General features: G+C 44.8%; 1 protein-coding gene and 1 long non-coding RNA gene across 4 annotated transcripts; both read left to right on the top strand.

Annotated features, from left to right (window-relative positions):
- Positions 1–354: 354 nt before the first annotated feature.
- On the top strand, positions 355–26,057 carry ADAD2 (adenosine deaminase domain containing 2). 3 transcript variants are annotated; one of them, XM_088672861.1, is made up of 11 exons: positions 355–516; positions 10,748–10,914; positions 14,568–14,669; positions 15,435–15,479; positions 16,947–17,072; positions 18,540–18,690; positions 19,639–19,803; positions 20,832–21,046; positions 22,006–22,240; positions 23,193–23,325; positions 24,779–26,057. In XM_088672861.1, exons 1-11 carry the CDS (start codon positions 440–442, stop codon positions 24,887–24,889), a joined length of 1,527 nt encoding a protein of 508 aa, XP_088528987.1. In that variant the 5' UTR covers positions 355–439; the 3' UTR covers positions 24,890–26,057. The 3 variants fall into 3 exon arrangements, with proteins under 3 accessions (XP_088528987.1, XP_088528986.1, XP_034977042.1); XM_088672860.1 differs by having other exon boundaries at positions 358–516; positions 10,748–10,932; XM_035121151.3 differs by lacking the exon at positions 355–516 and adding an exon at positions 746–1,034 and having other exon boundaries at positions 10,748–10,932.
- On the top strand, positions 2,462–6,625 carry LOC148685493 (uncharacterized). Its single transcript, XR_015950737.1, has 2 exons — positions 2,462–6,242; positions 6,281–6,625. It is a non-coding gene; the product is annotated as an uncharacterized LOC148685493 (long non-coding RNA).
- Positions 26,058–26,339: the final 282 nt, after the last annotated feature.

Below are 26,339 nucleotides of genomic sequence, written 5' to 3'. Positions count from 1 at the left end.
AGAGAGTATTAGACAAGACTCTCAGCCTAACCTACTTTGCAGGGTAGTGAGGATAAAGTGAGGGTAAAATGCAGAGGGGGGGGGGGAAACCATTTTAAGCCCACTTGGAGGAAAGGTATGATATAAATGTAATAAATCTTCCACAATACAGTACCAGCTTCACAGAAGTATTAAATTATTTAAGCAAACAGACATTTTCTTTCGATTCTTTAAAAATCTCTGTTTAATGCAAGTGCTCTTAAGGCAGCAATTGCAAAGGTTTGAAAACTTGAATGTTACATGATGGTGTTGCGATTAGTATGTCACCTGCCGCCACCCCTTTAACTCCGGTTTGCAGGGATCACATGCTTAGGATACTCCAACTAGAGGCGTAACTTGCGAGGTCCAAAGTGGAGTCATTTCCTGTTTGCAGCGGTTTAAAGTCCCGCGTTTGTTCCTAATGTTTATGTTTCAAGCCCGTTTCACCGCATTTTGCAGAGACCATCGTGAGCCCAGGCAAGACATCGACATCTTTTGGTAGATACAATAATCTCATGCACAAGGATTACATGGCGAGCAATTGCTTCGGAGTCCATTTGCACGGGATCCGTATGCAAACCGCCCTCAGGAGCAACAGGGGCGGGAACTGCAACAAGAATTGCACGTGCAAAATAAAAAATAAATAAACCAAAGGCACCTGGGAAACCAAGTAGATTTCCCCCGGCCTGAGGGTGGTGAGTGTTCCTTTCAAACCTGGAGCACAAATCTTAACCCTGCTTTTTACTACAGGGGATCTTCCCTCCAAGTTATTAAAAGGCGCCCATTACTCGGGCTGCGATCCCGGAAGGCACTGCAATGGATCCCCAAGCGGGGTGGGAGGAGCCTGTAAGGGTGACGGTACCGATTTCCCTCCTTTTCTTTTACCGGATTGGCCGCCGTTGCAGATTTCTTCCTCGCCAACCCCCTCTTGTTAGCTTCAAAGTGGAGAGAGGGGTGTGTGTGGATCCTCCCTTAACACGTGGAGAAGCAGCTGGGTTTTAATTCATTTGCAACTGGTAGGGGAAATTGGAAGCGGGGTTCCTAGGTAGATGGTGGGAGAGCAAGCCTGCGGGGTCTTCCCTTCCAAAATGGGGTGCAGGGAAAACCCACACCCCCCCCATGAGTTACCCCCGTGGTATCAAACCCTCTTGCCCCACCCACCGCCTCTTCTCCCTGCTGTATCCATTTCGCGTCCTCGCCCCTTTAGCTTTCTAGGTAGCTGTGTTTGCAAGCAGGTTTCCCCCCAAATGCACCCCTCCTTTGCACCCCAAGGGGTGCATTGAACCTGCCCCATCCCTCCCCCTCTTAATTTGCAGCAGGCCCCTTTACACCAAGGCAGCTCTTTGGTGATTGCCTTCAGCGCGCCCCCTTCTCTTCCATGCATCCCGTTTTTCTGCAACCCCCCCCCAAATTGTCGGAGTTAACGCTTTTCCTGCCTTGCACATTTCCTACTCTCCACTTCATTTCTCACCCCCCCCCGCTGGCTTTGGGACACTCCAAAGCCCCATCTCCTCCTCAGCGCCTCCCCAATTAATCCGAATTAACTGGGGGAGATGGGAGGGCAATAAATGTGCTTGTGTGGAAACACCGGGGGGAGGGGGCTGTGGAGCTTTTTATGGGATCGGTGGGGTGAGTCACCTTCACATTTCAAGGAAGGAGGTTTGGATGGGACGTTTAATCTTTTGGGAGAGAGATTTTTGATTTATTGGGGGGGGGGGTTATTGAGCTTTGGGGCAAAGGGGCTGCTGTGTTGGGCTATTGTGGAGGTTTTTTGGGGGGCCCTTCTGTGGAGGTTTTGGAGGGGGTATACCCTGTTGTACAGTAAGAAGGAATGTGGGGCTTTGGGGGGAATACTAAAAGTGAGCCCCCTTCTCCATGAAATCCTCCTCACTGAGGCCACTTGGGGGCCATTTTTCCAGAGGGGATTCCCGCCAGGTTTTTTTGGGGGGGGGGAGAAGGTCATGTTTGTGTTTGGGGGGGGGGTCCTCCACAGAGCTTTGGGGAAACCGAGAGGTGACTTGGGGCACCCTGAGGCCATTTTGCGAGCGGAAAAGCTCTGGGAGAGGGAAAGCGACCATTGCAGTGTTTTCTTTATTTTGTTTTAACAAAATTTAAGCCTCTCTGAGGTGGCTTAAATCTTAAGTGGATTTCCAACTATTAAGACACACCCATGTATAAGACACCCCCTATTTTGGGGGACTCCATTTTAAGAAATCGGGCAGAGATGGCTCCGTGTATAAGGCGAGCCATGATTTTGAGCATTATTTTAGAGTGAAAAAACCCTAGTCTTATACATGGGAAAGTACAGTAATTTGTGAATGGACTGTTTGATCGGTTGGCCGGGCAACAGATTTTGAATTTGAATACGTGGGCTGCCGTTTTTTTGGTTTAGCACCTCAGGCGCCATTTTGGAAGAGGCCTTTTCTTCTTGCTTGGGACCAAAGTGGGGAAGAAGAAGGCCTCTCCTGAGGGACAAAGGCGGGTGTGCTGCTATCATTCCCTGAAAATAAAGGTTTGCACACAAAAGATGGATCTATCCCGTTTTTCACATGTACCAGTTTGCACAGTTTTAATTCTTTTGTTCATGACCACTTAATTGTAATATAGGGTGGCAATGACCAGGGCCAGAATAATCCTGGTCAGGCCACGCAGGAGAGCAAGAAGAACTCCATTTTGTATATTCAATTCTAAATCTCTCTGCCTCTGATAGAAAGCAAACAGGCACAGCATGTTTGCACATCTAATGCAAAGATCTAACCACACACAGCACTTCTAAGAAATTCTAGCATAAACCACAAGAGCAAGAGGATGCAGCCCACCGCAAATTCTAAGTAGAGCACAACCACAATTGTGCCTGTAAAATTCCACATAGACATGTGTATGAAAGTACCAGGTACATAACGCCACTTAGTGGAGTTAGGTAAATGACTTTGCATCTTGGGGTGCTCTCTCTTGATTGGTTGATGAAGTACTGCAGAAAGGCTGGCCTTCACTCTGTCAAAAAGGTATAAAAGCACTCTGTGTATGCCCATGGGTCGGGCAGAATGAGAAACTCATTCTCACTGCCACCATTTATTGCAATAAATGTTTTAATAAATCTGTTTTATAATATGTACAACTGCCTGAGATTTCGTCTGGTCAATTTGGGAAGCCAATCATCCATATTACATTTCTGGTGTCCTAACATTTCTGGTGCCATGCGTGACTCGGATGAGGGCTTTTCCCTGAACCAGAGGCAGTCCCCTTTTTGCCCCACTGGACAGGGCGCAGATTCCTAACGGCGCCTCTGGTCTGGTGCACACCGGCAGACTTTTTCCGGAGGATCAGAGGTGGCCCTTGAGTTTCCGTGCCCTGGACGAAGAGGCAAAAGGACTGAGGTTGGAAGGGAAGAACAGGAAAAGCCGGCTGGGGTAAGTAGAAAGGGAAAAGGTACCTTGAAGGGAATTGGCCCCCTTTAATGAGGGGAAGGGAGATCCTGATCACATCTCCAGCGTGTTGGTAGTACTCAGTTAATTAGAGGTCAACTGGGAAAACCATGCGCTTTGGGTAAGAGGCAAAGGGAGGAGGAAAATGTGTATGTTAGTAGTCAGTAGGGAGGAGGTCCCCTGACAAATAGACACTTAGGAAACAAGGAAAAACTGGGAGGTAGAGTGTGGTAAAGTGTCCAATGCATGGTATGTGTGGCAAAGTTTGCAGTGTGTGCTGTGAATGAGGGGATACTTTACAGGGCCATAAATGGGAGGAGTATGGTCAAGAGGAGGGAAAAATGTGATTTCCCTAGAATTCATGATAGATAAATTCAGAATGCTATAAAAGAAATTTAATTTACAAGTCCTGCCAACAACAAGTTCAGAGAAAAAAAGGTGGTGCAAACCAGTATTCCCCCAAAGAGAAGAAAGGCATTGTGAGAAAGAAGATGAAGAGAAAGGCAGTGGTTAAACAGCAACAAATGATGTCTCAAGGACCAGTGAGGAACCAGAAGGGGTTCAAAGGTCACTGGTGAAGGTCAGTTGCTCGGACGGAGATGTCTCGGTCAATGTAAAAGAGGAAGGAAGAGTGTTCGGAGAAAGATGGGACAAGGGGGTCCCAGCAGAAGAGAGTTCGTCGGTTTGGCAGGCATGGCAAAGAGCCATGGTCAAGGTGACTTAAGAGTTACCTGCATCTGGACTTTGTTATAAATATAGGCACCCAGTATTCTGTTTTTAAATATCCTTGAAACAGCCCCAAAAAGCCAAAAGAAGCATCAGACTGATTTTATGCCTAAAAGGGCTGTACAAACAGACAGCGGAGGATTGGTTCAGAAAAAATCATCTCTGCAACCTTTAGAATGCTATTCACCATACTAGAAATGAGGCTACCCCCCCCCCCCACAGGAAACTGACAAAATGCCAGTAACGGTGCTCAGAAAATGTTTTCATATGCTTCAGTTGGCTTCAAAGGAAAAGAAAAGAAAGAAAAAAATCATGTACTTAAGTAGTTCACAACGCAAGAGACAATAGATTTTATTTGAACAATTAACATCTTTTCCCCAAGTCCTGTTGGAACTGTGCAGACTTTAGTTTTTGGGGAAACTTACAAGAATGGGGAAAAAGAGACATTTGAGTCCTTCTAAAAGCAAACTACGTTTAAAGGGTTTAACCCTCCTACCTGCAACCCCATTTCATATGTTTTTGTGACAGCAACATGTTGGAAAATTTGTAGAACTGCATATTTTAATGAAATGAATGTCTGTCAACTAAAGAATTCAGGATAAGGTAGAAGGAAGTTATACTGAATTGAGATTTGTGGGTAAAGACATTGTTTGAATCTAACATTACGTTGGAAGACAGGCTGCAACATCTCAATAACTCTCAAACCTCCGGCAGAGATGTGTGGCGTAACCCCCCTTATTTGGTTACACAAGCGATTCTGCATGATTTGTATTTGCACAACTTGTTTTCTCCTGCAACCTGCACTTAGAGACTGTGGCTGTGCCGGGCTGGTGTTGCCATTTCGGACATCCTATTGTGTGACATTGTGTGACCAAGACCGTTGCTGTGACAGTAGGGAGAAAAGATGTTATGCTTTGGAGATCCACGTTTCAGGTTACAAAAACACTACTGCTCTAAATGCTTTGACTTTAAAATTTTTATGTCTCACGGAAACAGCCCGTTGCTACAAAGCAGCTGTAAGTTTTTTCTTCTTCTAGAAACCACAAGACTTTGCATAATTTGAAAAACAGGCTTCAGTATCCTAGCAGAACTCAGCCGTCGGCAGCTGGATGGGAGGCAAATACGGATTTAAAGGACCCCTCCTTAACCCTGCACATGCATGAAGTTCTGTGGAAGGAAAGAGAAACCACGGGGAGATCCTGAAAGATGGACCAGACGTGGAATCCTGTTGCAAGCCTTGTGAAATTCGGCAAAGACTGCTGTAAGGCACTGCTGCTATATCCCAGAGATGACTTCTCAACTAACTGCTGCTACATCCCAGAGATGACTTCTGTGTGCCAGACACACCTCAATGTCCAATACGTGGGACGCACTACCTCGGAGAGTTTGGTGGTGGACTAACCAGCAAGAAGTTCTAAAACAGCAGCGGCAGCTACAAGGACAATCTCTCTCTCCCCCCCCCTCCTTTGTTTTTTATCTACAGGAAATCACTCGAGCGAAGAGCGTGTAGCCTTGCGGAGCCTGACACGATGGTTCCAGCCTGATGCTAGCGAGTCCCTGAGTGAATCCTTGAAGGAAGGGAGACGAGACCCTCTTCATTCCTAGGTGGTGAGGTATCCATTCCAACCGGTGAAAGTGCCTGAGGTGACCCCCTGCATCCACACCCTGCTGTACCTAATCAGAAGTGGGTACCCAGCGCACGGTGCACCAGTTTCCCCTTGCAGCGTCTGACCGGCTAAAGACGCCCAGCGCATGGGAAACCGAAGTAGCCCCTGCTGTGACACTCCGGACGCTGTCACTCGACGCACGGGTTGAGGAATGTCCATCTTATGCAGCACCAAACATCAAGGAGACAAGGAGACGCAGTAAATCTTAGACCCTTATATATGTATGTATGTATGTATATTTGTATGGGAGGCATCAATTGAGTGGGACCCACAGTAGAAGTCTACCTGCCCCCAAAGCAGTATCCTTAATTTGGAAGGAAGGGCAGTGTACCTGCCTCACTTGAGCGAACAGACCCAAAACAGTTTCAGAAATTGAACCATGGGGTGGGTTCCAGCAACTCCCTAGGTCATACAGATATGGGGAGGGTTCCAGCAACTCCCTAGGTGATACAGGGCTATAGCTGGGTTGGGGATGTAACTGGAAGAGCTGGCCAGGTGCACCCCTCAGTTCTGGCTTTGGAAATGATGGGAGAAGCTTCTGGTAGCCCACTGATATCTAATGCAAGCCTCTCCTGATTCTGGCAAACTGGAACAATAGCCATTCTTTCTGTAGCCAAATGCTCAGCTAGGACAAACCTCCAATTGTTATATATATATATATATATTCCTGGCCTTTAGAACTGTGTAGGAACTTTTGAAACCCACTGATTTGCATTGAAGCCCAGTACTGAGCTGAGAGAGAACTGTGTATTTTCCTGCTGACATAAAGTTTTGGAAACAGTGGCTAAAGCCCCTTGGCTTTTAGATTTCCAGCAACTATAGTATCCTAGTATCTCTGAAGACTAGTGTGGCCATTATAGATTCATGGCCCACCTGAGAGAAAGAACCCTTTGTTGCCAAAAGTCTGTATTGCGATTTTTTTGTTGTGCCTCAAATGGAAATGCAATGTAGTAGAAAGTGGCACTTGTGCTTCGACAAAAATGATGTTTGTATAATGCAAATATGTGTTTCCAGTTAGGTCTAACACGAAGGCTAAAAACTTCAACAGAAAATGCTTAGGAGTTATGGAAATAGATTAATCAAAAGCTGAACCAGGCTTAAATTCAGCAAGCATTTTTACTCTGGTTTATAGCATCAAAACTGAACCCCGTCAAAATGGTTCACGGTCAGTCAGATAATTGTCTAAAAATCATGTTTCTTTAATCTGGCAGTCTCTAAAAAATAATCCATTCCATTTGCGCGCTGCTTCCCTGCTGTTTAGCCCTGAAAATACATTCGAACGACGGATTGGGTATGAAAACAAGATAATTGCTGACGTTAAAAACGGCAGTAATGAAATACAGTAACATCGGCAGAGACTTATGAAAAGCCAAACCAGAAGGAAAGCCTGGTTTCCAAGTCTTGGTGAAATAGGAAGGCTTGAACTGGCCCTTGGCCAAGGGAGAAAGGTATGGGTCTGGCAGGCTTCCCTTGGGGAGGGATTCTGCAAGGCTGGGGGCCACCAGAGAAAAGGCCTTGTTTTTTGTGGCGGATGACAGTCTGCCTTCCCTCCTCAATGGTTATGCGGAACTTGAGGGGGAGATTTTTTAGGGTCTGGGGCAAGCTTAGTAGCCGGATAGTAGCAATGTTGCACTGCTGTTCCCTGGAGTTTTTAGTGGGGAGGAATTCCCAGGGTAGCATTATGAGGTAGAGCAGAGGGATGGGTCCCAACTCCTGAGAAAATATCATGCTAAATGCAGACGCAAACTTGCAGAATTTGGAGATATTCTGCAGGATTTCGGGGGGGGGGAGAGAGAGAAAATTCGGTGAGTTGCATGGCAGGGGCATTGTATGGATATTGTGGTGTTTTGCCGTGGAGATATATTCCAAGTGGGGAGAGGTGGGGAGGGTCTGTGTTGTGTGTGGGCTGCGGTGACCGTTTGCTGGGCTGGTAGGGGTTGTAGAGTAATGAAAATGAGGCAAATTTAAGTAGTAAATCCTGATTTGGGGGAAGAAACTAGGTCTACAATCATATACATCCATGCAGGGCTGGATTTAGGTTTGATGAGACCCTAAGCTCCTGACGGTAATGGGGCTCTTTATATGTCCAGCTGAGTTGTCAGCAACAAATTGCCGCTGTTTTTTGTGTTAAATAGATGCTAGATGGTAATTCGTGGACCTAATAGGTATCTCAAGCCATTTGCACATGTTGAAGTGTCAGGCATAGCTCTAGTGGCTTTAGCCCAAACATAGCAGAGTTTTCCTGCACAGTGCAGAAGCTAGTTGAGGTGGAAATGACTAGTCGGCTAGACGCAGAATAACTATTTACAGGATTTATTAAAAGAAAACAAAAGCAGCAGAGTTTCTGCATACAAAGCAAAGCAAATAAATCCTCTCTGTCTCTCTCTCTCCAACCATACGCAGCACTCCTACTCCTAACACCCAACAAGAAACAACTGTGCTAGCATTCCTAGATAACAGAGTTCAGTGCTGGTCATTAACCAATCAGAGAGTAGTTTCCAGGCCAGGCAGACCTTGGCTTTCTGCCAAGAGTAAATTGACACTGCCTTGAGTTAATTGTATGAAGCAAGAATCTGTAAGTTTCCCATGAGAACCAATTAACAGAAACTGAACAGCCGTGCAACCAGTCCATGCAGAATGTCATCAGCCTATACATAGAAAGGAGCAAACCAGGGATATTTGAGGGAGCAGGCTAGCCTTATATTCTGGAAATGTACATCCAGGTTTTTTTCCCTTTAATTTTTTTGGGGCCCCCAAGAGAGTGGGGCCCTGAGCTAGAGCTTGTTTAGCTTTTAGTAAATCTGGCGCTGCACCCATGGCACACAGCAGGACCTATTTAGGAATAGACATACATAGGATTATTGCACTGCAAGACATTCTGCCGTTGTTACAGAAAAAAATGATGGGAATGTTTGACTGCGGTATACAAACCTTGCATTTATCTCATTGTGATGGCTGCCATGATGGATGGCTTTGAAAAGGGGATAAGGCAAACTGATGGATGGGAATTTCTCAGTGGCTGCTAGTTACGATTTACTTATAAAAATATTTATATACCGCCATATCGCAAAAATAAAGCGGTGTGCCACAATAGAAGCATGACATCAAGCAGTAAAAGCATTTAAAGAAGTTAAAAGCAAACATCAGTAAACCATTGTGGAAGGATAGGCTTTGAATTAGGCCTGGCATGAATAAAGAATTTGGCGGTGTACCAGCCTCCAGTATCAGAGGCAGGGTGCTCCCGAATACCAGTTGCTGAGGATCAGGAGTGTGAGACAACAATTGCATTAATGTTTGTGGACTTCCCAGAAGCATTTTGTTGGCCACTATGAGAGCAGAACACTGGACTAGATAGGCCTTTGGTCTAATCGAACAGGGCTCTTGTGTAGTTATGACTGTATTTAAACAATCCTCTTTCTTTGTTTATATTAGTAGCCCTGTTCAGTTAGTGTGCCTGTACAGTGGTACCTTGGTTCTTAAACCTAATCCGTTCCGCAAGTCCATTCTAAAACCAAAGCGTTCCAAAACCAAGGCATGCTTTCCCAAAGAAAGTAGTGCAAAACAGATTAATCCATTCCAGACTTTTAAAAACAACCCCTAAAACAGCAATTGAACATGAATTTTACTATCTAATAAGACCATTGATCCACAAAATGAAAGCAATAATCTCTGTACTGTACCGTAAAATAAGACAGTATTGTAGATGATAAAGATTAAAATTAATTGTTCTTCTTACCTGCATGGATGATAGTCATTGTTTGGATGGGGGGCTTTTATCCATTTCCACAGTCAATCAGTCAATCAATCAATCAGTAGCTGAACTGGGTTCCACACAGCCACTAAAGCAAATCAACCTAAAAAGCCTCAAAAACAAAATAAATAGCAAAAACAAAAGCGCCAAACATAATCAGTTCCGGAAGTCCGTTTGACTTCCGAAATGTTCGGAAACCAAGGTGCAGCTTCTGATTGGTGCAGGGCAGGCGCCCCGGAAACAACCACATTGGACGTTTGGCTTCCAAGAAACATTTGAAAACCGGAACCCTTACTTCCGGGTTTTCATTGTTTTAGAACCAAGGCATTTGAGAACCAATGTACTACTGTAGTCCATTTTCTAAAACTACTGTTACATACCACTCTCTCTAAGTGGGTTCCAAACACTTTTCCAGGGTTTGGTTTCCTTAGAATGAAGGTCAACAGGGACTCTTTAGGTTATATGGCTTTATTTACATGTGTGTGCGGCGTGAGCACAGGATAGAGGGGCAGACAGCACTAACAGCCTAACAGATCTTGCTTCTCCATTAGGTCTCCAGAGAAGCCCCAAAGTTCATAGGCAAGACATGCGTGTCTCTGTATCTCCCTCTTCCAGCAGGCTTCAGCTCTTTCAAACTCAACACTGTCTGTCGGTCTCCATAGCTAGAAATAAACTGGTTTGGCAAACTTCATCTTATACCTTCTACCCTCACAAGATCACAGGTTTTGGGAGGGCATCCAGACAGACCCCTCCCAACTCAAAGCTATATAGTTTGCTTAAAGCAGTTCACAGAAAATAGACAAATATAATAATATCACAATAGCATCTCGAGGCAGATGGATGGCCAACAATACAGTAGCCTTGGTTCATAATAAAACTTACCGTACTTTTCGGTGTATAAGACTAGGTTTTTTTTTTACTTTAAAAAAAGGTTAAAAATCTGGGGGTGTCTTATACACGGATAGTGCATATGCCCATTTTCTAAATTTGGGGTCCCCAAAAGTAGGGGGCATCTTATACATTGAAAAATACGGTATATTTCCCCTACAACACAACACTGATACAAAACTTAGACATTCAAGCGAAAAGGTGCAATTGTAAACATCCCTTCAGCTTGCTAGCAGAGAGTTTTAAATTTTATCTGTTTCCCTTCTTCCCAGCAAAATGTCGGACAAAGAAGAGGCGGCAGGAGAGGGTTTCCAGAGACAAAAGGCCGCACCATCTCTGCAGAAAGATTGGATCCCGTCCCCTTGGAGGGAAGGACAACTTCAAACCGTTGCCGTTGAAGAGCCTCTTCCTTCTCCAGAGCTCTCTGGATCGGCTAGTGGTACCACACAAGGAAAGGGTAGATGTGGAAGAGGGTGAACTGGGCCTGAAAGGAGAATGAATAATGGTGTGGGTGTAACATTGCTGTGGTAAAGGTAGCCCCTGGACGGTATGGGGTTGCGGCGCTCATCTCCTTTTCGGGCCGAGGGAGCCAGCATTTGTCCACAGACAGCTTTCTGGGTCATGTGGCCAGCAGGACTAAACCGCTTCTGGCGCACGGAGGACAGTGACAAGTGCCAGAGCACACGGAAATGCTGTATACATTCCCTTCGCAGTGGTCCCTATTTATCTACTTGCACTGGCGTACTTTCGAACTGCTAGGTTGGCAGGAGCTGGGAGTTCACCCCATCACAGGGATTCAAACTGCCGACCTTCTGATTGGCAAGCCCAAGAGGCTCGGGGGTTTAGACCACAGCGCCACCCGCGTCCGCTCTGGCACTCATCACAGCCCTCCGTGCGCCGGTAGCGGTTTAGTCATGCTTGCCACATGACCCGGAAAACTGTCTGTGGACAAATGCCGGTTCCCTCGGCCTGAAAGCGAGATGAGCGCCGCAACCCCAAGTCGCCTTTGACTAGACTTACCTTTTTACCATTGCTCTGGTGGTGGGTGGCAGAATATTGTTACCATAGCTTTAATCCAGTAGCACTAAGAGGGAAAGCGAATCCTCTGGGTTAAACCTGCCGAATGTTGTAGCATTCATGTTTTGCTTCTGGCCTTCCCTTAGGGGCGTGTGGTTGGCTGCTATGAAAACAGTATGCTGGACTAGATGGGTCTTCGGTCTTATCCAGCTTCAGGGCTCTGATGCTCTTAACACTAGCAATTTAACCTCTTTGGCGGTGCCTTTTCCTGCAAAATCCAGTCTTTGTAGGGATCCAAAGGCTTAATTTATTCCAATGACCACTTCATTGCCCTATTATTATTTATTTATATCAAATTTATATCCCACCCACCCTCCCAAGCTCAAGCTGTAATACGTATGCTAAAAGTTGCCATAGGATTCTTTTAGTGCTTGATCCATGCTTGAGCTCAAAGGGCAAATTCTTACAATATATGATGAATAATGCAGAAAGTGATTTCTTGAAAAGTCTATGTATCTCAAGAGTTTGAAAATAAGATAAGATAAGAGATAAGATAATCTTTATTGTCATTGCCCCCCTGCGGGAACAATGAAATTGCTCGGCTGCTCCATCCACTTAGATAAGGCACTCCGCATAAATTTAAAATAACTACAAAACATTAATTAAACAATACAATACTAAATGGCAAGTCAAAATAAGATGACTTCAAAGTCCAGACTTTCCATTTAAGGCCGAAATTGCTCTAGAGAAGAAACTGTTCTTGAGACGACTTGTTCTTGCCTTCATTGTTCTGTATCTCTGTCCCGATGGCAGGAGCTCGAAGAAACGGTGACCAGGATGCGATGGATCTCTTGATATGTCTAGTGCTTTCCTGTGGCACCTGGTGATATAGATTTGTTCTAAGGTGGAGAGTGAGCAGCCAATAATGCTCTCCACTCTCCATTATTATGTTTTAATAATTCTGCACAACCCTATCCTATCCTGGGAAGTACAGCTTCCGTACCACACGCGTAACTCATAAGTGAGCATGCTCTCAATGGCACAGTGATAGAAGGCAAGCAGCAGCTTTTGCGGAATATGGTTTTTCCTTAGAATTCTCAAGAAGTACAGTCTCTGCTGCACCTTCTTCACAAGCCCCCTTGTGTTGACACTCCAGCATAGATCCTCCTGTAACTCAGTCCCCAGGAATCTGAACGTTGTTACCCTCTCCACGCAGATTTCATCAATCAAAAGTGGCTGGACATTGTTCTTCTGTCTCCTGAAGTCCACCAGGAGCTCCTTTGTTTTATTTGTATTTATGAGCAAGTTATTAACTCTGCACCACTCTGTCAGCCGCTCCACCTCATCTCTATAGTCCATTTCACCCTCCTCATCAGAGATGAGCCCGATCACGGTTGTGTCATCTGCAAATCTCACAACCTTGTTACTAGGGTAAGCAGCGACACAATCATACGTGTAGAGAGTATAAAGGAGCGGACTAAGTACACATCCCTGTGGTGTTCCTGTGTTAGTCCTAAGCATATTAGAGGTGTAAGGGCCCAACCGAACCCTCTGGGGGCAATCTGACAGAAAGTCCAATATCCACCCACAAAGTGATGGCGAGAGCCCCAGATCTCCCAGTTTAGACATCAGGCGTCACGGTAGAATGGTATTAAATGCCGATCTGAAATCTACAAAAAGCAGTCTGGCATAGCTCCCCCGCTGCTCCAAATGTGCAAGAACAGCATGTAGGGCAATCACCACAGCATCCTCTGTCGATCTTTTCGTTTTATAGGCAAATTGGAATGTGTCTAATCCCTCTGGTAGGCAGGCAATAACATAATTTCGTACCAGCTTTTCAAAGCACTTCATGATTACAGGTGTGAGTGCTACTTGACGAAAGTCATTCAGATTTTCCGGATTAGATTTTTTTTTTTGGTATTGGAACAATAATGGAAGACTTTAGGCAGGATGGAACAATAGCCTGGGCTAGGGATCGATTTAAAATCCCAGTGAAAACTCCTGCTAGTTGATCTGCACAGTCTCTTAATACCCTTCCAGCTACCCCATCCGGCCCTGTAGCCTTCCTTGAGTTGATTCCCTTCAACACCTTCCTCATCTCTCCTTCTTCCACATTAAATGCTACATTCCTTTGTACCGACGATGGTGATGGTGGCAAAGCCTCCACAGGTGTCGCTGCAGTTGTTCCTTCAAAACGGGCAAAAAAGACATTCAACTCCTCTGCAAGGGATACCCCTCCTTCGTCTGCCAGGGAATCTTTGGATTTATACCCCTTAAATTCCTGTACACCTCGCCACATCTGCCTAGTGTTGTTACTCTGTAGGTGATTCTCCAACCGCTGTCTATACGGCTCCTTGGCCACACAGATACCTCTCTTTAAGTCCGCTCTGGCTAAACTGTACAGCGACCTATTTCCACTCCTGAAAGCAGTGTTTCTTATCTTTAGCAACCCCTGCACCTCCCTCGTCATCCAGGGCTTCCTGTTTGGGTAGATCTTTATCCGGCGCCTCTGTGTCAAATAAGTAGCAGACCTGCAGCAGCTTCACATTTTCGTGTGTAACCACAATTCTAACCATATAATCCATTTATTTTGTCAAGCTTTCTGTATGTGAAATGCTTCTTAATAAATATTTTACAAAGCACTGTCTGTTAAAAGGTAACAGACACTCCTCGACTCTGCAAAAGAAAAAATAGAAAAAATGAGAACTTGTTAAGCTTAGTAAAGGTTAAAAGCACATTCTTCCATACAGGAGGTATGGGTGACCTCACAAAGCATCCTGCGTCTTCTAACCATCACCCACCCCAACTGTTTCTACCTTAAGTAGGTCTTTGTGCCCTGCCTCGTGGTAACATTTATATCAGTTCTGGATTAATGTAAATAAAACTGCATGATTGCTGTAGGTCTACCACCTGTTTTCCTCTTCATGTGTAGACATTGGGAGCTGGAAAGTCAGTATATTTTGTGGGTGTTGAGAGTAACAGGCAGGTTCCTGCTTTCCTTTCTGCCCCACTCTCGTGTTTTGTTTCTCTGCTTTGGCACCCCTCCTCACTTCCCCACTGATGTTCTTTCTGCAGCACACCTTCTGCCCTCAGCTTCTTTTAAGGAGCCACTCCTGGATGGATGGGATCAACCAATCAAAGATGTTTCTGATGCACAACTGGAGAAGCAAAAGGAAAGTATGTCTTGTGAGAACTGCAAAGCTTGGTCACATCCACACCGTATATTTAAAGCAGGCATAGGCAAACTCAGCCCTCCAGATGTTTTAGGACTACAACGTCCGTCATCCCTAGCTAACAGGCCCAGTGGTCAGGGATGATGGGAATTGTAGTCTGAAAACGTCTGGAGGGCCGAGTTTGCCTATGCCTGATTTAAAGCATGTGGCTTTAAAAATCCTAGGAACAGATAGCAGTGTGTTCCTCACAGAGCTACAGTTCCCAGCTTACTTCTCGGCAAGCAGTGTACTTTGAATGTACACTTTCTGCCTAGTAAACGCTCACTCCCTTTCCATGGATACTCTGAATTCTAGAATAGTGGAGTGGTCTAAACAGCTTGGATAGACACCTTCCCCACCCATTCCCATAAGGGCTAGGAATGAGCTATGGTTTTCCGATGGTGTGTAGCATGGTGCGTTCTCTGTGGTTATGCGACTCCCAGGAGAAGGTGCTCTGCACACGTTCAGAGCTACTCTTGCCACCTTGTATGTCCCAACGCACCGAGAGACGTTTCTCAAGTTGAGTGCTGTCTCTCCAAACTGGTGGAGGCTTAACATTTCCTTTCCAATCCTAAATTGTGTGGGTGGGTTCACACAGAAACATAGAAAGAAGGTTATCATGGGAATGGCACAATGTACTGTAAAGTACCGCAAATTGTAACAGGCAGATTTAATACAAGATAACTGTGTCTCGGTACATCTCACCTCAGTTGCCTTTTGTGTCTTGTAGCCTTGCCTGTTCTCCCAGTTTCTTCTGTAAAACCTCGGCCTGCTGGTAAGAATACATTCTTCAAAAAACGGCTTTTCTTTAACTTATTAATTCCTTGTCCTATATCCATAACTTTCATGTGTTGTTCATAGCAAATGTTGAATGCATTTGTTCCTTTTAATAGTCTTTCTGCTTTTTAAGATGCAAGTGACAAAGAGCCTGTGGCCTTTTGCCTTCCCTGCACGTGGTACAGGGTTCCCCACAAGGGCAACTTTAGGGATGGGAAAGACCCTAAAGAGATCTTTGAGAGCCCCTGGCAAACAGTGCCAAGGGAAGGGGAACCTTTTTCAGCCTGAGGCTTGCATTCCAACATTCTGGGGGCCTCATCCTGGTGTTGGCCAGGGCCAGAGGCAAAAGCAGGTGGGTCAGTGGATGTGATTCTTGCTTTGTGCAGTAGGCTACATCCCAGCCACTCAGAAACCAGAGTTTTCAACACATACAGTGGTGTCTTGGTTCTCAAATGCCTTGGTACTCAAACAACTTGGAACCCAAACACTGCAAACCCGGAAATAAGTGTTCCGGTTTGCAAACATTTTCCGTTTTGAGTGTTACCCTTCTGATTTGAGTGCCACACTACCGTTTTGAGGTTTTGCTGAGGTTTGTCTGTTTTTGCTATTCATTTTGCGTTTTTGTTTTTTGTCGCTCTTCTTTTTTGTTGTTGTGACTGTGTGGAACCCAGTTCAGCTACTGATTGATTGATTGATTGTGCGACTGCAGTACATTGTTTATTGCTTTCATTTTATGGATCAATGGTCTTGTTAGATAGTAAAATCCAGGTAAAATTGCTGTTTCAGGGGTTGTTTTTAAAAGTCTGGAACGGATTAATTCATTTAGCATTACATTCTGTGGGAAAGCATGCTTTGGCTTTGGAATGCTTTGGTTTTGGAACAGACTTGCGGAATGGATTAAGTTTGAGAACCAAGGCAGCACTGTACATGACATGCCTGCCTCTCCATCATAGGCTAGCAAGAGATACTATTGCAATTAAAAGGAAACATTCCAGCCAGGCAATACTCATTTCCATTTGCTCTGGGGTTTTTACAATCTTTTGTACTGATACTTTGTGCAATATAAAGAGGTCCTCCACAGTATCTCTGCATTAATTTAAAAAAACCAAAGATACTCCTAGACCCATCATCTTTACAATAGCTTATCATTACAAGTGAAGGTGATAATGGGAGTAGCATTGCTGCCTGTGGCATAGTTCATCCCGCTATTACTGCAGGTTTTTGTACTGTTTTGAAGACTTTCAAAACCTTTTAGAGCAGAAACAGCAGTGGGACGAAAGCAAATGCGTCTTTCTTCCCACTGTTGTCTGTCTCCAGCTCTGTGAGGAGGGAACAGTCAGCAAGTGTCCACTCTCTTTTTCATGAGGTATCTGGCATTTGAAAAATGGTACATTAAATCTTGTCACGTTTGCAGAATAAGCAGAGGTGTCCAAGGAAAACATCCTGCCCCCTTTCTCTCCATCAGAAAATGAAGTTTCCCACACACAACGCTGTGCCGCTATTACCAGTGATATTTGTGAAATGCTTATTGGAGAAGACGTGCGGTACCAAGGCTGTATGAGCAGTGTGGCAGCATTCATACTGGAGAGAGGTGAGCCACTTCTGGCCTGTCTTCTTTGGGTTGTTGTTGTTTTTTTGGTGGGGGTGGAATCCTACCTAGATTTTAGGCATGGTGGCTATACTGACTTTAGAGCAGGCATGTCAAACCTGCGGCCCTCCAGATGTTTTGGCCTACAACTCCCATGATCCCTAGCTAGCAGGACCAGTGGTTGGGGAAGATGGGAATTGTAGTCCAAAACATCTGGAGGGCCGCAGATTTGACATGCCTGCTTTAGAGGATGAAAGGCAGAATACCGCTGAGTGTCAGCTGCTGAGAAGCAACAACTTCATGGCTTGCTGGATTGCTTTCTGGAGGCAACCGGTTGGCCACTATTTGAAATGAGATGCTGGTCTGGAGCAGGAATTCCCAAACTTTTTTGGTCCACTGTCCCCCTGGTTCCATAATGTATCTCCAGTTTATCTTCCTGCTGCGACGGGAAGGTAAACTGCATTTCTGTGCGCTCTGGTTTCCGTCACGGTGTTCTGTTGCGCCAGAAGCAGTTTAGTCCTGCTGGCCACATGACACAGAAAGCTGTCTGTGGACAAACGCCGGCTCCCTCGGCCTGAAAGCAAGATGAGCGCCACAACCCCACAGTCGCCTTTGACTGGCCTGAAAAGCGAGATGAGCTCCGCACTCCATAGTTGTCTTTGACTGGACTTTACCGTCCAGGGGTCCTTTACCTTTACCTTTACCATATTAAAAACATTATTCAGAGTAGCAGTTTGCAAGACCCACTGGGAATATAATAGCACAATAAAATTCAAAACAGTAACAATTAATTGCATATTTATTCAAATTTGAGTTAATTTTTTTAGTTTAATTAGTTAACAAAATGGATGAGCTTGATCCATTGATACCGGCTTTTCAAAGACTGATAATCTTCGATGTGCAATTAGGATAATTTTATAAAATAAAATTGATAGTAAGTGAAATAACATGGAGAAAGTCAAGTCTAAGCATGTATTTAAGGAATTTAAATCAGGAGCGCAAAGGGAAGATAAGCCTTGGAAAAATTAATCACAAATGTATACTGTAAAAGCAAGTATGAATAATTGTTTATTTTTTTTATTTCTTATTTTGCCTAAAACATCTATTGTATATTTCTTTTATAAAGTTTTCAACCAATAAAGTATATTAAAAAACAACAACAAAGACTGATAATCATTTGCGCTTTCAACGCCCCCTTCTGACTCCTCACCTCTTAGTGCCCTCCTGGGTAATCCCACCGGTACAGCCCACTTTGGGAGCCATAGATGGATCCTTGCTCTGATCCATCAGAGTTCTTCTTACATTCTTACGAGGAAGGAAATGCAAAGTAGTTCTAAAGGTGGGAGGGATGGAAACTCCATCTAGTTGGGGTCCTATACCAGCTCCAAGTAAGACATTGCAGCAATTTTGGCTTGTCCCCCACTCAGCACAACATTTAACATTTTCACACTTCCTTTCCTGTCCCTTCAGAGGTTGCCAACAGCCCAAGCTCCTACAAGGAGACCTACGAGGTGGTTGCCCTGGGAACAGGAGATGTATGCTATGAAGGCTGGATGGAGTTCCAAGGCAGGAGAATCCATGATATGCATGGGCTAGTGGTTGCCCGCAGAGCACTTCTGAGGTAAGGCACCCCTTCTTCCCAGCGCTGATGTGCAGTGCTGGTTTTATTGGCCAGGTTAAAGAAGAGCAATTTAGGAGGGAAGCAACAGGTTGAAGGCAGGATGTAATTTTACAAGGGAGGGGTGCCAGGAATGAATTGTGCCTGGAAATCACAAGAGGTTCTTATTTCTAATCCCAGATGTTGGGGACTGGTTGGGATAACCTAATGGTCAGGGAAACTCACTTAGTATTTGCTCAGAGGTATTCTTCTCTAATGCTGCCTTGCATGTTCTAGAGATGAACCCTCTTATCACTAGAAAGCCCATGACTGGAGTTGGTAGTTGGAGTTGGCAGCTAGCTATAGCCCCCACACTGGAAAAGGGAGTTCTTCAAACAGAGGAGCAGAGGAGTTTGGCATCAAGACGGAGGAGCAATGAGATTTCTTCAAGCATTGCCCAGTTACTGGTACTTGGTGTCATGCTTCAAAATACATGTTACATGGATTGGGGAGAAAATCCATTTTTGTTTGCACTTTAATGAGAAACTGCTGGATTCATAGTTCACTATCCAATGTGCAAACTGAAACATAGCTCTCTTTCAAAATCTGGAATTTTATGCTTTTAGTTTTTTTTTATTAATCAAAACAAACTCTTTAACAATCAACTGAGATGTGAAACAATGATAACAGAGGGTAAAGTAAGCAAACTACCATCTCTTTCATTGATGTACAGTATGTGGAAGGGGTTGGGAAGAAGAAGAAGAAGAAGAAGAAGAAGAAGAAGAAGAAGAAGAAGAAGAAGAAGAAGAAGAAGAAGAAGAAGAAGAAGAAGAAGAAGAAGAAGAAGGGGAAGGGAAACAAACAGAAGAGAAGGGAGTATCTGGATATGGGTGGCAAGAGGTTGCCCTGCGATCTGATTGAATGCCCAAAGACACAACAGCCTTTACAAGCTACAATATTTGGTATTCTCAGGTACTTATACAAGCAGCTACTGATGTACTGCTGCCAAGACCCCACCGCCCTTGAGAAGTGCATCTTCCGCCTGGCAGAGGACGGGGTGCATCTGACTCTGAAACCAAATTACTTTCTGCATCTCTACCTGAGTCGGAGGCCCAAAGGAGCTTCCGAGAACACCCGGTGAGTGTTTGCCTGTGGCTCAGAGCAGGATACAGAGCAGAAAGGTCTCAGTGTGTGGAAGTGAGAGGTGGCAGGGGAGAGGGGAAAGAGTGTGCAGGTCAGATGGGCTGTTTTGTCTTTGGGGCGGGGAGGCACATCTCGGTGGCAAGTGGAGGCTGGACCGATAGGGCAAATGAGGCACTATCCTATCAACTTCCACCTGCCCTCAGCCAGCCCCTGCCACAGCTGCCTTCTTACTTGTAACCGTTCTGAGGACTGGCACTTGCTTTTAGCTTCCTCCTCTTGTCTTAGCATTGCCCCTGCAGAACTTGGGAGGGAGGGGGACGGAACTAGAAGGAGCTGGTTCTGCCTGTTGTTCATTATGGCTCCATTTAGCTGTTGGCCTCCTTGCCTTCTGGTCTCCTGGTCCCATAGGGCACCAGCCCCTGCATTTGGGAGAAAGCTAAGAAAGCCAGGAGAAGGGTTTTGATCCCCACTCAGGTTGCAGAAAGACAATAGATTGTAGGAGAACTGCAAGTGCTTTGAGAGAGGCATTCGCAATTTGTAAGGTGCACACTAATTACTTCTGGCCTCTTGTGTTTGGTGAGACAGGTTTTTGAAGCAACCTCCCCAAAACCTGTAAAAGCTGTTTATCCTCTCTTTCTATGGTTTTTTTTGACAATTGACAAAATAGCAGCTCAGCAGCCAAGCTTGCATCAGGCGAAGTTTTGTCAATTATGATCTTTGCATTTCCTCCAATCCAAGAGGCTGCTTTTTTGCGTTAAGAAGAAAAGAATAATACTTTTAATTTATTATATTCTGCCTTATTTCCATCATAGCTTTCCAGGTAACATGCAGGAATCCCTGGCGGTCTCTGCATCCAGTTGCTGGCAGGGTGCAGACCTGCTTAGCGTCAGCACAGTGGCAGCACCCTGTTTCTTCAGACCACCCCCTGGGATCTTCCAGTCCCAATTCATGTACATGCATTCCTCCCCACACTGCCCTCTCTGAGTTGATGGAATTTCCCCTTTCCCTCCTGTGGCCTGCAGGATTGTGTCTCCGCAGCCGAATCCATCCATTGGGCTCCACATCAGCGCTAAAGGGGTGCTCAGGCCCATCTCGTACTGCCGCCCCAGCACGCTGTCTGCCTACGTCTACTGTGTCTCCAGCAGCGACAAGCTGACCCGCTGGAGCGCCTTGGGAGTGCAGGGGGCCCTTCTCAGCCACATCATCCACCCTGTGTACATCACCAGCATTGTCCTAGGTGACGTATGTTTTTGCTACTGCAGAACTCGCATAAAGAGCCCATGAACTGTATTGGCAGCATCTAAACCGCAGAAATGTTTGCATTCCACGCTTGTACATCCCAAGGCTTTCCTTGCCTCGGGGCACTAAATGAACAAAAATCCTTTTGAGCTTTATCAGCATGCTAATACACAGGGTCCTAAGGAGCCTCTGAGGGGACCCTCTTGCAGGGGTTGCCCCCAAAGCCAACTCTCTGGGGATCGCAAAAAAATTAAGAAAAAATTGGGCGGACACTCCCTTCAGGGGTAACACCTCTCTCCATATGAACCAACCTGGACCCAGGGATCATCCTCTGAGGCCCTTCTTCGTGTGCCTCCTCCACAAGAGGTCAAGAGGGTGGCAACACAAGAACAGACCTTTTCTGCAGTGCCTCCCATTTGTGGAATACTCTCCCCAAGGAGATTCATCTGGCGCCTTCATTACACCCTTTTAGATGCCAGTTGAAAATGTTCCCCTTCAACCAGGCCTTTGGCTGATTGACATCTGATGCTCTTTTAAATGTGTTGTAGGAGGGGCGGATTATTGGTTTGTTTTTGTTATTTTAATTCTGTATTTTGTGCTTTTATATTGTAGCTCTATGTTGTGAACTGCTCTGAGATCTAAGGATGAAGGGTGGTGTACAGTTTTAATAAATAAAATAGTTATAGTAATACCCCCATGGCACAGTAAGTGCAGGAACAGGTCAGGGCTCCTTAAATGGCAGCTGAGCTGTTTACTGCCTTGCCTCTCTCTCTGACTGCAGCTTAAATTACATCAGTGGCTTAGTTGTCATGGGCAGGGTTGGCAGCCCCTAGAGTCCTCTAGTGGGGTGCAGATGTGGGGCTGGCTGTGCACTAAGCTCCCAGACTACATCGGTCTTGGAATTCTCCACCTTCTCCTCGGAAGTAACTTGCTTTCTCTCCTAATTTCACATTTCAGCTGATCCTTACCAAGACCACGACACCCTCCATAAGGTCATCAATGAGCGACTGAACCTGGCAACCCCGGATAGCTTGCCAAAGCCATTTAACCACAGGCAGATATACCTTTTTAAGGGTCCCTGTGTCGCTTCCCTTGACACGCCAGCAGAGTTTCGCTCCTTGAGCTTCAACTGGTGTGGGGGAGATGAGATGCTGGAACTAGTGAATGCAGCTGTTGGGAAGGCAGTACAGGAGTGAGTTTGGGGCACTGAGGGCTTGGGTGTGGGAATGTGGTGGGCCTAGGATGGGTGTGTGTGGGTGTTAGGAATAAGTTGTGGTTTTACTGCTAATAAAAGGATCCGAACTTGACAAGCAGAACTTGGTGGCTTCTCTGTTCCTGTAAATTATGCTCTTTATGCAGGCACCCCTTGTGCTAATAAATCATTTGGATTGTTCAGGAGCAGGGGCAGCCAGTGAAAAGTAAAGACCGACAACGTCTTTATGTGTTTGGGTATCTGAGAATTTACTGCTTTACAGAGGGTTGAAATGGGAAACAGCTGAGGGTTAGCTACTTGAGTGCCTGTTTGATGCCAAGTTTTGCTTTTAGGCCTGTGTTTTGGGAGGCGGGGAGCTGAGAAAGAAAAGGTCCTCCAGCTGTTGGGAGTCCAGTGCAGTCTTCCCTACCTCTAAGCTCTAAACATTGGCAATAAAACCATAAAGAAATTCAAATCCAATACTAAAGGCTACTTTGTAACTACATGGCTACATGTCAACGGAACACTATACAGTGGTGGTGTAGTTTGTTTGTTTTCTTAAAATGAGGACTTACTCCTCCTGCACATAACCACATCACATGAAGAATGTGTGTGTGTGTGTGTGTGTGTGTGTGTGTGTGTGTATGTACATGTACACACACACACACACACACACACACACACACACACACACAAAATGCAGGTTTGCATGGGTTGTGTAGAAAGGAAGGCATAGTGGTAATTGCTGAATTCAGATTCTGTTAATTCCACACATTTGGATTCTTGAGTCAAAACCTGGTCATTCTCACTCATGGCCTTTCTTGGTACTGTGGTTGAATTGTGTGCTGGGACACACTGGCTTTTGTTGTTGTTGAGGTCCTGCTTCATTGTGAGGTGTTGCTGTTGATTTATGTAAAGCCCCATGTTGATGGATCGCTCTTGCCTCTGCCAGCATGGCAAATCCATGTGACCAGTTCCACCCCAGTCGGCTCTGCAAGGCTGCCATGCTGAAATCCTTCAGGAAGGTGGCTGAGGAGATGAAGAGAGACGACTTGATGCTGCTGCCCACATATTATGAAGCCAAGGTGAGTCTTTTCAGTTGCCCCAAAGAGTGTGGGGTGGGTTTTGGTTCCCTTGTTTTCCTTTCATTGAGGTGGTCTGTTCTTCATGGGGTTACACATCCTCTGAAGAAGCGGGTACATAGCTTGAGGTTACTTTTGGATCCATTGAAGTTGCTTGAGTCTCAGGTACGGAGTGCTTTTCATCAGCTTCAGCTGGTGCCCCTATCTAGACAGGCATAGTCTAATTTTTGTTGTCCATGCTCTGGTAACTAGGTTAGATTGCTGCAACATGTTATACATAGGGCTGCCTCTGAAAACGGTTCAGAAACTTCAGCTGGCTTGGATACAGTTTATTAGAAAAAACAGTGAAAAACATTAAAAGATGGCCATTAAAGTTTGAAAAACAGAGACATAAGCAAGATAGAAAAATACAAGGTAGAGATAAATAAAATAAAATATTGAACATGATGTTGTAAACTGTATATAAAAGCTGTATGTATATATATAGAATAGATAAGATGTGAGACTAAAAGAGGAAGATGAAAGTTGATAGAAGAAAGCAAAAGATAAAAGTGACAGAAGGAAACAGGAAAGATGGATGGAAGTCAACTCTTAGGAGTAAAGAGAAAGAAGATTTAAAAAACAATGTGAGATGTAATGGAATGTGTATATGATGGAAAATCAATAAAAATATATATTTAAAAAAAGGAAAAAAAAACTTCAGCTGGTGCAAAATTTGGTTGGACATGTTGCTCACAGAGGCTAGACAGTTTGAGCATATATTGCCAATCCTGGCCTGACTGCAGTTTCTGTCCATTAGTTTCTGGGCCCAATTCAAAGTGATGGTTTTGAAGCCCTAAACAGCTCAGGACTGCAATACCTCAAGGACCGCCTCTCCTCATATGAACTGACCCAGACTCTGTAGTAGTAGTAGTAATAATAATAATAATAATAATAATAATAATAATAATAATAATAATATATTTATATGCCACCCATCTGACTGGGTAAGCCCAGACACCTGAGGCCCTTCATCATGCGTCTCAGTGAGAAGCCCAGAGGGTGGCAACACAAGATTGGGCCTTTTCTGCAGTGGCTCCCTGTTTATGGAATGCTCTCCCCAGGAGGCGTTCCTGGTGCCTTCATTACATATCTTTAGGCGCCAGACGGAAACATTTCTCTTCAGCAAAGCGTTTGGCTGATTAACATTCCATGGCTTTTTAAATGTGTTTGTGGGAGAGGGGTTTTGGTTTGTATTTGTTTTATTAAAGTATTTTGTATTCTCATTTTGTATTTATGTTGTGACTCAATCGCCCTGGGATCTTCGGATGAAGGGCAGTATATAAATTTAATAACGAGAAAAAAGATGATAAAGAAAGTATGTAAATAAGGAGAATTTCAAGGTGGGTGTTGGTGGGCTTCCAAATCTTTCTCTCGAACATCCCTTCTAGACTCCTCCTTTCTTTCCCCCAACTAGGTCAAAGCTGAGGTCTATCAGACAGCCAAGCGCCAGGTGTTTGCCCAGCTGAGCTCGCAAGACTTTGGCAAGTGGCCCCAAAAGCGGTTGGTGGACATCTTCCCCAGTTAGAGTGCCCTGCCAGCTAAGCTACTGCCTGCATATTGAAGACATTTCAGGCTTAAGGTGGATGCATGAGTGGGTGTGCACAAGGCTGATAAATCTTCACCCAGCAAATGGAGAGCTGTAAACGTTGCTGTACTTTTGAGGTGGATGGGGCTATAAATGTTTAAATACATTGTTTTGCTGTGATGCCGTTTTCACAGTGGTCCTTTCCTATGATGGAATAGGAAAGTTGGGTGTGTAACTGAGGCTAAAAGTTCTGACAACATTTACTTAGAATTCTACTTTTTCTTTGTACCTGCTTTGGGGCTGTGTCCAAACACAGCCACAAACTATGGTGATTGTTATGGGAATGAGGCACAGAAAGCCCTGAGCTCTCCCACTCCCCTGTCTCTCCTCTGGGATGGGTAATGAAACAGGCTTGTTTCAACACAGACCATCGTTAAGATTAACCTCGGTTTAGGATTTGCACGTAATGACAGGCTATAGTTAATCAAAAAAGGAAGTGAAAGCTTCTGATCTCTCAACCCTGCTGGAGGAAGAGAGCAGGCAGTGTGCAGCCTCTCTCTGCAGTTTATTCCTGGAATAATATACAATGGGCTGTTCAACCATAGTTTATTGTTACATTTGAATTCAGTTTCTGTCTCTGTGTGTTGCAGGAAGGTCAGGGTAACAACATGTGACATACGCATGAGTTGCACAACCCATGTGAGAAGGAGACCGTGTGACAAACTACTCTGTACCTCTATAAAGACTGCACATTTCCTTGATCTTTAAATATGCACACACTAATCTCAGAGAACACGTAAGCAAGCGTCTTCAGATTTCATTACTTTGGATTTGAAGGCTCTTTATTTATTTATTTAGCTATTTGCAATTGAAACTTTAACAGTTAATGGCAGGATCCAGTTGAGCATCCTGGGCCAATTTTTCACTTAAACTTGGTTTCTGTCAGCTCCTCTCCACAATTTTTTACACTATGGTTCTGTTTCATGGTGGAAATGAATGAGAAATTGTCACACATTCAGGTTGTACTTAACTGGATGTGTTTTATGACAAGGGGTTTGAGATCTGGCCATTTTGTGTTTGTTTGGAAATGCACTTCTTTTGGCTGCTAATTTTGTAGAACAGTCTTTGCAGACATGACCACTGAAGTAAAGAATTGCGAACCTTAGAATTTCTGTGTGGCTGCTTGTGCAAATCGAGGCAAAGCTGTGAACTTTACCTATTACTCTAAAATAGTACCTAGCGTGTCTTGTTAACTGCATTGCCAGGCTTTCTGTACAAACTCTGAATGCTTTGATCTAAATGAGATGTCCTGGTGACCTTATTTCAGACACTGATGCACTGGTTTGAGCACCATTGTTGAAAAATGGTATACAAATAATAAGATTGTGATGATTTGGAGCTTCAGGGGCTCAGAAGTTTGTGATCTCATGAGTGAGAAATGAGTAGCAGT

This window comes from Zootoca vivipara, chromosome 6 (assembly GCF_965207765.1).
Source record: "Zootoca vivipara chromosome 6, rZooViv2.hap1.1, whole genome shotgun sequence".
NCBI lineage: Eukaryota > Metazoa > Chordata > Lepidosauria > Squamata > Lacertidae > Zootoca > Zootoca vivipara.
This window is presented reverse-complemented; position numbering and strand designations above follow the sequence as displayed.

Excerpts from the sequence above, each read along its gene's own strand:
- ADAD2 (XM_088672860.1), top strand. The coding sequence starts at position 440 with ATGTTTATGTTTCAAGCCCGTTTCACCGCATTTTGCAGAGACCATCGT. Across the intron at positions 10,933-14,567 it reads TGGTACCACACAAGGAAAGG|CACACCTTCTGCCCTCAGCT; the intron begins GTAGATGTGGAA and ends TTCTTTCTGCAG. Across the intron at positions 21,047-22,005 it reads CATCACCAGCATTGTCCTAG|CTGATCCTTACCAAGACCAC; the intron begins GTGACGTATGTT and ends TTCACATTTCAG.